This window comes from Coregonus lavaretus (genome assembly GCF_964263955.1).
Source record: "Coregonus lavaretus genome assembly, chromosome: 11".
NCBI lineage: Eukaryota > Metazoa > Chordata > Actinopteri > Salmoniformes > Salmonidae > Coregonus > Coregonus lavaretus.
Window position 1 is genome coordinate 28,945,585 of NC_139998.1, and position 16,135 is coordinate 28,961,719.

General features: G+C 40.9%; 1 protein-coding gene across 1 annotated transcript in view; it reads right to left on the bottom strand.

Moving 5' to 3' along the window:
• The window catches only part of LOC311137503 (uncharacterized protein), a gene marked incomplete at its 3' end in the record, with an annotated part of 50,474 nt that extends 36,776 nt beyond the window's left edge, over positions 1 to 13,698 (bottom strand). The window contains exons 1-7 of the mRNA XM_084172033.1: positions 13,511 to 13,698; positions 11,997 to 12,137; positions 11,726 to 11,859; positions 11,171 to 11,307; positions 10,981 to 11,074; positions 10,765 to 10,864; positions 9,783 to 10,005 (exon numbers count right to left, since the gene is read on the bottom strand). Of these exons, the coding sequence (XP_084028159.1) occupies positions 9,783 to 10,005; positions 10,765 to 10,864; positions 10,981 to 11,074; positions 11,171 to 11,307; positions 11,726 to 11,859; positions 11,997 to 12,137; positions 13,511 to 13,526 (845 nt within the window). The 5' untranslated portion in view covers positions 13,527 to 13,698. The remainder of the gene's footprint in view (positions 1 to 9,782; positions 10,006 to 10,764; positions 10,865 to 10,980; positions 11,075 to 11,170; positions 11,308 to 11,725; positions 11,860 to 11,996; positions 12,138 to 13,510) is intronic.
• Positions 13,699 to 16,135: the final 2,437 nt, after the last annotated feature.

Here is a 16,135-nt window from a genome sequence, read left to right on the forward strand (position 1 = left end):
TGCTGAGTAGAGTGTTGGAGGCTATTTTGTAAATGACATCGCCGAAGTCAAGGATCGGTAGGATAGTCAGTTTTACGAGGGCATGTTTGGCAGCATGAGTGAAGGAGGCTTTGTTGCGAAATAGGAAGCCGATTCTAGATTTAACTTTGGATTGGAGATTCTTAATGTGAGTCTGGAAGGAGAGCTTACAGTCTAACCAGACACCTAGGTATTTGTAGTTGTCCACATACTCTAGGTCAGACCCGTCGAGAGTAGTGATTCTAGTCGGGTGGGCTGGTGCCAGCAGCGTTTGATTGAAGAGCATGCATTTATTTTTACTAGTGTTTAAGAGCAGTTGGAGGCTACTGAAGGAGTGTTGTATGGTATTGAAGCTCGTTTGGAGGTTTGTTAACACAGTGTCCAATGAAGGGCCAGATCTATACAAAATGGTGTCGTCTGCGTAGAGGTGGATCTGAGAGTCACCAGCACCAAGAGCGACATCATTGATATACACAGAGAAAAGAGTCGGCCCAAGAATTGAACCCTGTGGCATCCCCATAGAGACTGCCATAGGTCCAGACAACAGGCCCTCCGATTTGACACATTGAAATCTATCTGAGAAGTAGTTGGTGAACCAGGCGAGGCAGTCATTTGAGAAACCAAGGCTATTTAGTCTGACAATAAGAATGCGGTGGTGGACAGAATCGAAAGCTTTGGCCAGATCGATGAAGACGGCTGCACAGTACTGTCTATTATCGATCGCGGTTATAATATCGTTTAGGACCTTGAGCGTGGCTGAAGTGCACCCATGACCAGCTCAGAAACCGGATTGCATAGCGGAGAAGGTACGGTGGGATTCGAAATGGTCGGTGATCTGTTTAATAACTTGGCTTTCAAATACTTTCGAAAGGCAGGGCAGGATGGATATAGGTCTGTAACAGTTTGGATCTAGAGTGTCACCCCCTTTGAAGAGGGGGATGACCGCGGCAGCTTTCCAATCTCTGGGGATCTCAGACGTTACGAAAGAGAGGTTGAACAGGCTAGTAATAGGGGTTGCGACAATTTCGGCGGCTAGTTTTAGAAAGAAAGGGTCCAGAATGTCTAGCCCAGCTGATTTGTAGGGGTCCAGATTTTGCAGCTCTTTCAGAACATCAGCTGTCTGAATTTGTGTGACGGAAAAGCGGGGGGGGGGGGGGGGGGGGGGGCATGGGAAAGTTGCAGCAGAGGGTGCAGAGTTGGTGGCCGGGGTAGTGGTAGCCAGGTGGAAAGCATGGCCAGCCGTAGCAAAATGCTTGTTGAAATTCTCGATTATTGTAGATTTATCGGTGGTGATAGTGTTTCCTAGCCTCAGTGCAGTGGGCAGCTGGGAGGAAGTGCTCTTATTCTCCATGGACTTTACAGTGTCCCAAAACTTTTTGGAGTTAGTGCTACAGGATGCAAATTTCTGTTTGAAAAAGTTAGCCTTTGCTTTCCTGACTGCTTGTGTATATTGGTTCCTAACTTCCCTGAAAAGTTGCATACCGTGGGGGCTATTTGATGCTAATGCTGTACGCCACAGGATGTTTTTGTGCTGGTCAAGGGCAGTCAAGTCTGAGGAGAACCAGGGGCTATATCTATTCTTTGTTCTGTATTTTTTGAATGGGGCATGTTTATTTAAGATTGAGAGGAAATTACTTTTAAAGAACAACCAGGCATCCTCTACTGACGGAATGAGATCTATATCCATCTAGGATACCTGGGCCAGGTCAATTAGGAAGGCCTGCTCGCTAAAGTGTTTTAGGGAGCGTTTGACAGTGATGAGGGGTGGTCGTTTGACCGCGGACCCGTTACGGACGCAGGCAATAAGGCAGTGATCGCTGAGATCCTGGTTGAAGACAGCGGAGGTGTATTTAGAGGGTAAGTTAGTCAGGATGATATCTATAAGGGTACCCATGTTTACGGATTTAGGGTTGTACCTGGTAGGTTCGTTACCTGTGGATGTATTTCAAGGCCTACCTTCAAACTCAATGCATCTTTGCTTGACATCATGGGAAAATGAAAAGAAATCAGCCAAGACTTCAGAAAAAAAATTGTAGACCTCCACAAGTCTGGTTCATCCTTGAGAGCAATTTCCAAACGCCTGAAGGTACCATGTTCATCTGTACAAACAATAGTACGCAAGTATAAACACCATGGGACCACGCAGCCGTCAAACCGCTCAGGAAGGAGACTTGTTCTGTCTCCTAGAGATGTACGTACTTTGGTGCGAAAAGTGCAAATCAATCCCAGAAAAACAGCAAAGGACCTTGTGAAGATGCTGGAGGAAACAGGTACAATAGTATCTATATCCACAGTAAAACGAGTCCTATATCGACGTAACCTGAAAGGCCGCTCAGCAAGGAAGAAGCCACTGCTCTAAAACCGCCATAAAAAAGCCAGTCTATGGTTTGCAACTGCACATGGGGACAAAGATCGTACTTTTTGGAGAAATGTCCTCTGGTCTGATGAAACAAAAATAGAACTGTTTGCCCATAATTACCATCTTTATGTTTGGAGGAAAAAGGGGGTAGCTTGCAAGCCGAAGAACACCTTCCCAACCGTGAAGCATAGGGCAGAACTGAAAAAGCGTGTGCGAGCAAGGAGGCCTACAAACCTGACTCAGTTACAAAAGCTCTGTCAGGAGGAATGGTCCAAAATTCACCCAATTTATTGTGGGAAGCTTGTGGAAGGCTACCCGAAACGTTTGATCCAAGTTAAACAATTTAAAGGCAATGCTACCAAATACTAATTGAGTGTATGTAAACTTCTGACACACTGGGAATGTGATGAAAGAAATAAAAGCTGAAATAAATAATTCTCTCTACTATTATTCTGAAATTTCACATTCTTAAAATAAAGTGGTGATCCTAACTGATCTAAGACAGGGAATTTTTACAAGGATTAAATGTCAGGAATTGTGAAAAACTATTGGCTAAGGTGTATGTAAACTTCCAACTTCAACTGTATATGTACCGTACCAGTCAAAAGTTTGGACACACCTACTCATTCCAGGGTTTTTCTTTATTTTACTATTTTCTACATTGTAGAATAATAGTGAAGACATCAAAACTATGACATAACACATATGGAATCATGTAGTAGCCAAAAAAGTTTTAAACAAATGAAAATATATTTTATATTGGAGATTCTTCAAGTAGACACCCTTTGCCTTGATGACAGCTTTGCACACTCTTGGCATTCTCTCAACCAGCTTCATGAGGTTGTCACTTGCAATGCATTTCAATTAACAGGTGTGCCTTGTTAAAAGTTAATTTGTGGAATTTCTTTCCTTCTTAATGCGTTTGAGCCAATCAGTTGTGTTGTGACAAGGTAGGGGTCGTATACAGAAGATAGCCCTATTTGGTAAAAGACCAAGCCCATATTATGGCAAGAATTGCTCAAATAAGCAAAGAGAAACGACAGTCCATCATTACTTTAAGACATGAAGGTCAGTCAACCCGGAAGATGTCAAGAACTTTGAAAGTTTCTTCAAGTCCAGTCGCAAAAACCATCAATGATGAAACTGGCTCTCATGAGGACCGCCACAGGAAAGGAAGACCCAGAGTCACCTCTGCTGCAGGGGATAAGTTCATTAGAGTTAACAGCCTCAGAAATTGCAGCCCAAATAAATGCTTCACAGAGTTCAAGTAACAGACACATCTCAACATCAACTGTTCAGAGGAGACTGCGTGAATCAGACCTTCATGGTCGAATTGCTGCAAAGAAACCACTACTAAAGGACACCAATAAGAAGAAGAGACTTGCTTGGGCCAAGAAACACGAGCAATGGATATAAAACCGGTGGAAATCTGTCCTTTGGTCTGATGAATCCAAATGTGAGATTTCTGGTTCAAACCGCCGTGTCTTTGTGAGACACAGAGTAGGTGAACGGATGATCTCTGCATGTGTGGTTCCCACCGTGACGCATGGAGGAGGAGGTGTGATGGTGTGGGGGTGCTTTGCTGGTGACACTGTCAGTGATTTATTTAGAATTCAAGGCACACTTAACCAGCATGGCTACCACAGCATTTTGCAGCGATACGCCATCCCATCTGGTTTGCGCTTAGTGCGACTATCATTTGTCTGTCAACAGGACAATGACCCAACACACCTCCAGGGTGTGTAAGGGATGGAGTGCTGCATCAGATGACCTGGCCTCCACAATCCCCCAACCTTAACCCAATTGAGATGGTTTGGGATGAGTTGGACTGCAGAGTGAAGGAAAAGCAGCCAACAAGTGCTCAGCATATGTGTGAACTCCTTCAAGACTGTTGGAAAAGCATTCCAGGTGAAGCTGGTTCAGAGAATGCCAAGAGTTTGCAAAGCTGTCATCAAGGCAAAGGGTGGCTATTTTGAAGAATAAAAAAATAAAAAATATATTTTGATTTGTTTAACAGTTTTTTGGTTACTACATGATTCCATATGTCTTATTTCATAGTTTTGATGTCTTCACTATTATTCTACAATGTAGAAAATAGTAAAAATAAAGAAAAACCCTTGAATGAGTAGGTGTGTCCAAGCTTTTGACTGGTACTGTATATATATATTATACTCCTGGTAATTGTTTGAGTCTTTAGACTAGGGGTGACGTGTTTGTGTTGAATCATCTTAGGGGTGTGTGTAGGGTGCTGGTGTGTGTTTAGGTGTACCTCCCTGTCCTATGTACGGGTCAACAATCTTCCTTCCCTAAAACACACTATGTAAATAATGAATTAATTGTCCATCTTACCCAATACATAGTTAGGAGTGTGAGGACTGTTTCTGGAACACCAAACTTACACACATGCTTACCCACGCACACACACACGCACGCGCACGCACACAAGCAGGCACGGCATCTTAACGTTTTCTGTGGAAAATGCTGCATGGTGTGCACTGTTTGTGTATTTGCTTCATAGAGAGATGGAGAGAGAAAGAGAGAGAGAGAGTAAAGTATAGACAGATACACACAGAAAGTTAGGGATACAAAGAAAGGCTCTGCTAGTGTGAGACCCTGTAATGAGAGGTCTGTAGCTCTCTCACACTGAGAGATCCGCTCATATTGTGAAGCTTTGGCACAGACAGAGACACATATAAAGACACACACACACACAGTGCAGAGCGGGGTGAGTACTGTGGTCCATCAACCCTGCATGTCCTCTCTCTGCAGTGTACGTGTCATCAACGACAACCCTGCCTGTTAGAGAGGGAGGGGAGAGATATGGGAGATGGGAGAGAAAAGCTGGGTCCACATTTTGTGGGGTTCTGTGAAAGTGTGGTGTGAAACTGAAAATAAACTAAATCTCTTTTTTTGTTGTGCTTGTGTCTCTTGGTGTCCCCTGCGCAGAGCACACATTTGACAAGAATGGAATATCTATTGTCTTGTGCTTGTAACATAGTCACAGCTTAAGTAGGAAAGGACAGAGGGGATAGATACACAGTAAATTTTGAAGTGTTAAAGTAACACTTAAAGAGTTAAATTTAACACTATTTCTGAGTGTATATGGTCCCACCCTGAAATAGTGTTAATTTGACTCTTTTCATAGTGTTAACATTTTAGAGTTAAATTAACTCTAAATAGAGTAAAAATTTAACACTCGCTTACACTGAATAGTGTTATTTTAATTTTACACTAAAGGTTAAATAACACTGGAGAGTGTAAATATTACCCTTGGAAGAGTTAATCATTTACTCTTCTAAAATAACAAATCAACTCTGATTGAGTTTGATTCCAGTCCAGTTTAACACTGCATGGAGTTGACACTCAAGGTTAAAATAACTCTGATAAGTGTTGATGTTACACACTATTGTGTTGATAATTGACTATCTTGCAGTGAAAAACAAGCTCAAATAGAGTCAAATTCTAACACCGTATAGTGTCACGGAAATAAATCTCAGCAGTATTCATTTTACACTTTTTTAGTGTCACATTACACCAAATACTCCATTAAGTGAGTAAAAATCACAACTTACCACAAAATAATGCATTTCAAATTTTTATTAACAGCTCAACTATGTCAGGCTAAAATATATTAAGAATACAAATCCCTTTTTAAAACATTGACCTTAGGTTTCCATAAAATGGCAATAGGGAACAACATACAAGGAGGAATCTGTCGTTCCATACTTCATTTGAACATCAAAAGGTTTAAAGTAACACAGTTCAGTAATGTTGATCACCTTTTGAACCCTGTCTGGATGCATCCTGACCTTAAAGGCATAGTAATGGTAATCAAAACACACTGTTTCCATCAGTTTTCCACAGAGCAATACACAGTCATCTTTCACAGCAATAATTTTGATTTTACAAAATACAGGCATCTCAAATGCTACCTCAGTACAGATAATGAAGTCACGGCGGTACTCTGTACCATGATGTTTGATCCACTTGGCAGAAAACACACTGGTAGACAATACAGACCCAAATTTTAAAGCAATCTCGGGACCTTCTTTGAGCTCACTAAGTGTTACCATCTTCCCCGAACCTAAAGTTAATCTTTCCTTGCTAAAGGACTCTCGATTCATTGCCATACAACTTTGGTGCTTTTTGGCTAATGTTTTTGTTACATTTTTAAAGCTTTTTAATTGCTTCTTAAAAAAATTATGTTTAGCTTCATAACGCATGCACCACATGTGCAGAACTGGGCCGATGTTTTTTATATTACGAGGGTAATGAATCATGAAGTGATGCTTTGGTAAGAGATTGATTGCAGGAAACAACTGCTTGAAGAGCTGATGATGATCAATGATTAAATGTTTGAGGTAAATGGTCATGCCTTCTGTAAGGACTGGGGAAAATACAATGTTAACAATGTGTAGAAGCAAAAGTAGAAGATGCCAGTGCTGGTCATCTGACTGTATTAAATCACCAAATAGCAAAGGCATATTACGTAATAAGCACCAAGACTGTATAGCATTCAACCCCAAATCATTACTTCCATCAAACAACTTTACTCTAGGTGGACGGTTTCGCTGCTGATTGTATCCATAGTCAAAAGCATGTATTCTACCAGCCAGTTGTTCAGCATTTAGGAAGTTTTCCTTAATGTACTGCAGGACAAGTTTGACTTCAAACTGAGCAACTCCTTCTAAAATATCGTGCATTATATCTACAGAAAAATTGTTGGCTGTATTAAAATACTGTAGTGAATTCAGCAGACAAATGCGTTTGACACCATAGATATGAGGTAGTGTAGGATCTGTTTGTAAAGTTTGACAGTGCAGTTTGTGCATCTCGATAGTTCGTAGTACAACTTTTGGATCATCTTCACAGAACACAGTTTGAAAACAATCTTTCTCAAGGAGACAGAAACGACAACAATACCTTGCCCCAAATGACTCCACAAAGCCAAATAAACCATGCAACCCAAGATTATCACCAGTGACCTGAACTATGGTACCGTGAATCACATCTTTCAATCTGGGAACTTTAAGTCCCTCTGTCTCGAGTACTTTAAGATCACTGACAAGTGGCTCAAGTATCAAATTAAAACCATAACGCTTGATGTCCTGCGCATGGAAAAGAGCACCCAAATGAATATTTATCAATGATGAATTAAAGATTGGGGGAAAATTCCTTAATGTAAAGTATATAGCACCTAATTTGTGTATACCCTTTTTAGACCCCAAGGGGTTTGCTGTTTCAAAGTCGTCATAAAATAGCTGGATCTGTATGGCATCTTTTTCTATAGAGAATAAGGGACTTTTTTTAAAATAGGCGGCATCTCTCAAGTCTGCATACACACCTTCCTTGGGCATGTGCCTGGGCTTGAACATGTCTGCAAGTTCTGGGTTTTGAAAAATGGCCTTTAGTGTTTCTAAAATAGGAATATATGCAAACTTGTCAGTTACAACGACCTGATCGTATGTCCCAGTTGTTTTGTTTCTTCTGCTGTCAAATCTTGTGCCAAGCACCTTTTCAACAGGTTCTACGATTCCCCATTTCTCTTTGAAGTGTTTATTTCGTTTAGCTTCTGAATTTAAGGGTGTGAAAGGGTTTTCCAACTTTTGCAAAGATTGTTCTATTCTGTTCTTATTTTCAGTTTCCTGTGGAGATAAGCACTGCAAAGCTGCATCTGTAGCTTGACTTTGAATCTCAAAAAACACTTCTTCCATGGAGGAAACAAAACTATTTACAGTAGATTGACTTAATCCAGCTGCTTTTAGTTGTGCAACAGCAGAGGCACACATATCTAGAGTGCTCCTGTTGGACTTTTTCAACAGAGTAGATGTGGCTACCTCGTGTTCATTAACTGTCCGTGACGTTGTAGCTGTCTCCTCTACATTAGTGGTCACTGCCTCTCCAATGCTGCTTAAATAAACATCAGGGTCAACCTGTTGGTCAATATACTCAGTGTGTTTTGTGTTTAAATGTTTCCTAAAACCAGAAAACGTACCAAACGCACAGCCACATCCAGTCTGAGCACATTTAAGCCGGAGATTTTTTCCAGGCAAGTAACCGTGAACTAATCGTAAATGCCTAACAAGCATATTTGAACTCGATAACTCAGCCTGACAAACAAAACACTTCATGTTCGAGGAGAAACTTCAAGCACTAATGAAGTAACCTCGCCCTGATTTCAGCAACACGAGGGCTCTCTTTGACCTTGCCAGCATCGATGCTGTACACTGTAGTTTGGATGAAAGTGTACATGTTGTGGAGCATGGTGTTGTAGGATGTGCCAAACACAAAATGTGCCTTAAATAGTTCGTCAAAAGCAACAAGAGAAGAGGTTGACCTGCAAGGTATGGCATTCTTGTCGATAATGATGAAGAACTGGTGGATTGCATTCTTCTTAACTCCAACAGCTAGGAGATAGGGCTGAGCGCTAGTAGTGATGGCATCGAGATGCTCTTGAATGTTTGTTCCGGTCTGCGAAGACAAATGAGGGAAAACTGTAGTTAATGGCCAAGTAGTTGTAGAATATGCAGAAAGAGCCAATACACTACTCTTATTGAATATGAATATTGAATGAATACTTGTAGCCTAATATTAGGTGTTCATACCACAAATTAGAAAAAATACAAACCTTCTTGAATACCACAAGATGTTTCTCTGCTTGGGATGCGGAAACCTTTCCTGGTCTCTTCCGACCCTGAGCGGAGGGTGGAATCAGGTGTATAAGCAGTAAAACCGATGACAGATCACTGTCCCAACCTGTAACAACACAAGTTCAATGTTAACACACTTCAGTTACGTTGTTTTCTTTACAAAAGACCCCCCAGACAGACAGCAGTTCTACATCACAAGAAGTTCTCTAACTAAAACATCCACAGGGCTGAGTCAAATCTCAAAAGTTTTGTTCAATATACTGCTACAGAACGTACTCGTAAATCTTTCACAGATCCAGCTTCTTAGTATTATGTTGATATTTAAATGTTTACACATAATGTTGATATTGCAATACAACACAAAAGGTAGGCTTACAAGCATCTTACCAAAGTCAACATCCAATTCAGTGCCATCCTCAGGAGGATCAGCTGCCAGCAAGAGTTCTTCAAGCTCACTTGTGGATGGAAGCTTTCTGCATTGTTTGATGATCTTTTTCTTGAACGTGACCGGCCACCTTTCCAGAAGCTTGCTTGAGGTATCCTCTCCGAACATTAGAACAAAATCCTGTTCAACCTGGAGTGGGGTGGTGTTGGTGACAATTTCAGTTATTTGACAGCCAATCAAATTGTATTGCGTGCTAGTTTAGCTAGCTAGTATCACTACAATGTCTTACAAAACAATTCACTTGTCATAGTATTTTCAAAATAACATAATTACCAAGCTTTTGACGTCTTTAAAACGTGGAAACTCAGACAGTATGTTGCTTGACTGCTGGGGGTCGAGGATCATTTTGCGGCGATACACAAACGTCAGTTCCATTTTCTTCTTGATTGTGTCTGCATCAGCAGAATGTTTCATCAGTGAGATTGCTTTGTTGCACTCATCATCAGTCAGGGCAGTCTCTGGAACAAACTGGGATTCTCGTCTGACAGTCGGTCCTCCAGACATGTCTTCACCAGTTGATCCTTTGGCTGATTCTACACAACACGGGAAAATTTCAATCATGTCAAAAGTTTTAGTAGCCTGGCTAACTTTTAAAGGAAGTACTCCACTGTAAAATATACTTTTTGAGCTGTAAACTAAATGATATGAATGATATGTTTGATGCTAGGGAGTGTGGCAAGCTGGTTTAGCCAAGGCCAAATGGGAAGAAGGCCAAATTACAGGTGTTGGCCATCTGAGGGGCAGAGGACAGCAAAGGGGGGGGGTGGTTACATGATATATATGAATGTATATGGAGCGTGATAAAAAGGTGACCTTGAAATTGTGGCGTTAATGGCGACGCAAGGAAAAAATTTGGGTGCACCTACATTTTGTGCTGGTGCACCTAAATAAAAAAGTTAGGCGCACAAGTGCAACCAAGACAAAAAGTTAGTGTGGAGCCCTGCATCAATGCTGGTGTTAATATTGACATTATTTCTTCACAATTTATGAAATCTGCAGTTTGTGGGTTGAAAAATGTATGAAAATGCCATCTACTGGTTTAAATCACCCTAAAGTTTGCAAGGCCAGTTTGCCAGGGGTTGCCTCGACCAGTCAGTGTCGAGGCAACCCCCCCTTATGTCACAGTCCTTTGTAGGTCTCTGATGCATATTTTCTTTAAATTTGCTAAGAGGGAGGGAGCTAGCAGAATTGAAGGATGTAGTTACACATTATACTATATGTCTGAGAAATAGTGCAACAAATGCAATTATTGATCTAGCAACTGTTTTGTTCCATACATTTTCCAGTATTACCTCCGAATGATGATCGCCTGTCTTTGGCGGTGCCTCTCTGAATAGTTTTAATCCTCCAGGCCAAGTACCCAGTTCCACTCTCGCCATCATAATAATGCTCCTTGAAGGATGAAAGGATAACAAAAATGGATACTTCATTGAAAACAACATGGTCTGGTAGGATTCAAAAACTTCCAATAGCATTTAACATTACAACTATTACTGTGTGCAACTCACATAGCCATTCTTAGAGAATGTGTCACTGAGGTACGGGAATAAGGTCACTATTCCTTTGGCATACATTTCTTTCACCTGTCTGGGTGGAGATGTACTGCAAAATTGAAGAAGAAAGGATTGTGCAGTCATATTCACTTAGATTCAGATTTAGATTTACAGATTGAGAACACAAGGACTATTAACAAATTACCCATTCTTTTCTGTCATGTCAGCTGCCAGCATGTTCACCATTTTGCGTCTTGTTTCATCCGTCAAGGACTTGGTTCGGTTGTATTCATTTATTATACGTTCCCCACCGGTTTTGTTGGTAAGAGCTGATTCCACCAACTTAAAACAAAATGCATAACAATTCTGCATGTTATGTCCACTGCAAATAAACTGGAAATAAACTAATATGATGTCAGAGGATGTCCCGATCCAATCTCAAAGATTGCAAGTGCTACAAAAATCCAATGAAAAAGCCAATAATGGTAAGAAACTCCCTCCAGACAGCGACAATAACTTGAATGTACTCGAAGTGTGCACTGTATTATCAATAAATAAATAAAAGTATCTGATCAGGACTCAATATCAGCAGATACTTTTTTTAATCGGATAGGGCGCTTAAAAAAACTTGATCGGGACATCCCTAATCAGGACTTCAAAAATGTTTTGAAACCATGTAATTTACAATGTATATTAATGTAATTTTAATTCTCTGAGAACAGATTCAAGAACAGAATTTAAAATGTCAGAATTGTCTTACTTGCTTGGCTTCTGTATCCAGCCTCTGGCGTTTTCTGGAGGGGCTATCTGAAATAATGACTGTATCCTCAGAGTCCAAGGTATCAAGGGATGATGGTTGGGATTGCTCAGAAGAGGCCACCATGGAGACAGATTCTAACCATGATTTTTAGAAGAAAAAGAATTATATATAGTTCCCTCATAATCTAAGACACTTATTTAATAGACACCATGAACTTCATAAAACAAAGAAATAACGTATTCATTAATTAGTCTAATTAACTGAAACAAACCTGAGTCATATTTGATGGTTAGCACCCCAGTTGAGGGATCCTTTATAATATCCTCAAAAACATCATCATCCAATTCAGTCCCTGAACTGTCAACAATTTTCACACCTTCTGTTACAGCTGGGACACCAAACTTTGCAAATGCTAGAAAAAACAGGGATAAAAGCTTGTGTAAACAAAAGTAAATCATTATTTATATAATAATTTCACTGTGTACACCTACCTTACCCTATAAAATAGGTTTTAAACAAACACTATTAAGTGATTAAAATGTTTTTTTTTGTAGCATCATAACTATACCTTAAGCAATGCATCCACAATTAAAGTGTAGTTACCAAGGGCAAAACAGAAGAAATTTAGACGTACAAAAATGGACCAGTTCCAAAAACCTGAGAACTTAACATGTCCCATCATTTTAGGAATATTCCAGTATATCAATTTTAAACAGCTAAATTCAGACAGTTATTACTAACATTGTCAAATTCTTACCTGCAATCAAAAAGTCTTTCAGATTTGGCTCAGTTATTCTGACAAATTTTTGGACATCTCCAAGTTTAGCTTTAAGCAGCATGCTCCCTGCAAATAGTATCAGTACAATTTCTCACAGTTAAAAAGTTGATGGTCTTATTTTAGCAGTATTTCCTCAAATATAAGAAAAAATATTGTTTCAAGCCACCAAAGTGCTGAGAAATGATCAGCACTTTTGCAGAAATGGCCAGTTAAATTGAAGTTACTGTCAAACACATTAAAAAGGATAACGTCTGATTTTCATCCTTGTAACATTAATGTTACCGCCTTGCCCGCACAATTACTGCAATTGTTGGGTCTTGGTATATTATAGAGTGTGGTCTAGACCTACTCTGTCTGTAAAGTGTCTTGAGATAACTCTTGTTATGATTTGACAATATAAATAACATTGAATTGAATAATGTTAGCTAAACGTTACACCATAAGTGTGTGCTAAGATAGTGCTTAAGTATTTTAACAGTACTGCTGCTGCTTTGAAACCCGAAAGTCATTTTGTATAATATCCAGGAAAAAAATAAAGGCACACCGCTTAAGCAGTGTCCAAGGTTAATGTCTACCCGCCGTTAACATAATAAATCCATGCCACCCGCACATAGTTAGCCAGTCAAGCTAACGTAGCTAACTGTAGCTAGTTTAGCCAACTCCCCTTAGTCTTTGCTATGTTCCTGTAATATCTGAACGTTAACAAGAAGTACACAATCCCCCCTCCACGTTGTATTAACATAACTTACAATAAATCGGGCTGACATTGTCTAGTTTGAACGTTATGTTCGTCAGTTAATGTTAATTAACGTTAGCTTAATACTGCTGGCACATGGACTGGACAGAAGTCAGTCACAACATGTTAACGTTAGCCTTTTTAAAATTCGACATTTTAAGACCTAAAACCAACTAGAGTGCACTGTTAGCAACGATATAAAGTAATTCTTAAATGCTGCTTCTGTTAAAATGACAAATAATGTGTGTATAGTCGCTTAGGATAAACTTACCGCAGTCATTCCACATGAAGAAAATGGCGCCGTGAAAATGTGTGGTCCGTTTGAGACGAGTCGTAGGTGGGCGGAGCTTTCCAGAGTACGTCTGACACTGCGTCTTTTAACACCGTACTTTAACACCAACACTGGGCGGTATCTTACTCCAACTGTTGTAGTAATAACTCTGTAAGAGTCAATGTACTTTGACACTGCATATTTAACACTATGGAATTTACTGTGTAGGAGCGAGAGAAAGAGCATAGAGATAGAGGAAGGGGAGGAGAGTGAAAGATGATGTAAAAGGTGATTGACTTTTGGGCTGTAAGTTCAGTGTCATGATTAGTCTCTCGGTCACTCACTAACAGGCTACATCAGGATAGAGATGTGCTACTCTCCGTCTTTAACCTTTATTCATTTTCTCTTCCCTCTTTTTCTCATGGTCCAATTTCTGAACTATGTAACCTAGACTAACTCGATGATGTGGGCGTGGGCGTGGGCGTGGCCCTAAACATTGTTTGCTGAACCATTCTCTTTCTCCCCCTCTCTCTAGGTTTCTCTGGTGATGTAGCTATGTACAATGACCCAGCAGCTCTTTCTCTTGTATGCTTCTTGTCAGGTAAGATGCTGCACTATTTAGGAGAGAATGGTGCGGGATTCAAACACCATAACCTACATTCTCAATGGAACACAGCACAGTGCAACATTATTTATCAGATACATGTCATCATAAGCTAACCAAGAGCTGGCTATTGTAAGAATGTGGTGTGTGTGTATATGTGTATGTGTGTGATGTGTGTATGTGTGTGATGTGTGTATGTGTGTGTGTAGTATAAGAATGTTTGAAGATATTATTATTTGTCTCATCAGTTGAAAATGTATTGTATGAGCTACCAATTAGATTACAGCATGCTGTTAAAGAAAGGCCCTGGGTGGAATGGCTGCTAGTCTCCAACGCTATCTGCACCCAAAACACACACATACAAGAGAAATACCACAATGGGCTATTCTCTCTGTGTTCTTTCTCTCCAGGGACTGAGAGTCAGACTGGACAGCAGACAGAAAAGAAGAGATAGAAGAGAGAGAAGAAAGGAAAGAGGCAGCAGAGTAGGAAAGGAAAAGAGAGGAGATAGGAGAGGAGTGATATAGGAGACAAAAGAGGGAATAGCAGGGGAGAAAACATGGTGCTCATCAAAACGCTGGCCAACCAAGTTAATTACAGAGTTGTGGTACAGGGCTGTGACATAAAGAGAGAGATAAAGGGAGAGAGGGAGAGAGAAGGAGGGAGAGAGAGAGAGAGAGGAGGGAGAGAAAGAGGAAGAGAGGGGTGGTGAGTTCCCTCTCAGGACAGTATGTTCATGTTATTTTGATGAGATTTCTCTTCTGTAGAGTGGGAAGTTATCTAGGAGTTAAATCGTCTATGTGGGGGCGGGGGGGGGGGGGGGGGGGGGTTGGGTGGTAGATTGATCGTAAAGTTAACTCATGGCACTTTTCCCCCCCTGCAAGAATAATCGTGTTGATTTTGACTGTTCTTGAATCACACTCACCCACACACGCACACACACTTTTCCTTGGGGTGTGATGTCATCTTGGAAGAGAGCACAGACCCTAGTGGGGGATAAACTCCTAATTAGCTGCAGGAGAACCCCATTGATGAGACAACCTACATTAATGAACCTACTGTTTGGGACTACCTACAGTATACTACAGAAGGAGTACATTGATAGTAGTGTGTGTTAAAGATAGCAGAGTTAGTAACATACTAGAGAGTTGAGTGTAAACACAGCAACAGCCTATTGCAGTGTCTGAGCTCAGAGCTGACTGCATCTCAGAGAATCTTTAATCCTCCTACATGCTGACAAACACACATGCACACACACACATACACACCACACACACTGTCTCCTGATGGGACAGAAGACAGCACTCAGATCGTACATAGTGAACCTCTCTCCCTATCTCTCTCTCTCTCTCTCTCTCTCTCTCTCTCTCTCTCTCTCTGTTGTGTTGTTGGAACGGATGTGTTGTAAGGCATTATCTGAGGGTGTTCAGTGGAATAGAATTAGCTTGTTGGTTGTGAAGAGACAGTGGTATTAGTTCTGCTGGGTAGATAAGCATGGTCTGGGCTTAGGGAGACAGAGAGGGATCTTTAGTTGAGGAGTTGAGGAGATAGCATCAGTTTGGGCACTCACACAGACACACACACAGTCACACAAACAAATATGCTGTGTCTGCGTCTGTGGAGGCAGGGGTGTGGGAGCACACACAAACCCACACTCAGTCAGAGTGTAAGGCATGGGCGAGTGAGGAAACGTTGGAACAGAGATCAGATTCAGGAAGAGTTTCAGAGCAGTGGCATCAGAAACCTGGGCTTCTATATCAGCCTGTCATCTCAAATCAAATCAAATGTTATTTCTCACATACACGTGTTTAGCAGATGTTATTGCGTGTGTAGCGAAATGATCTGAACAGACCTATCCTAAAACAGCCACAGGCACATACACCTACACACACACCTACACACACACACCTACACACCTACACACATACACCTACACACACACACATACACCAACACACACACGCGCGCAGGCACACACAGTATTGCGCAGGGAGAAGAGTTTGCTGCAGTAGAGAGAGATT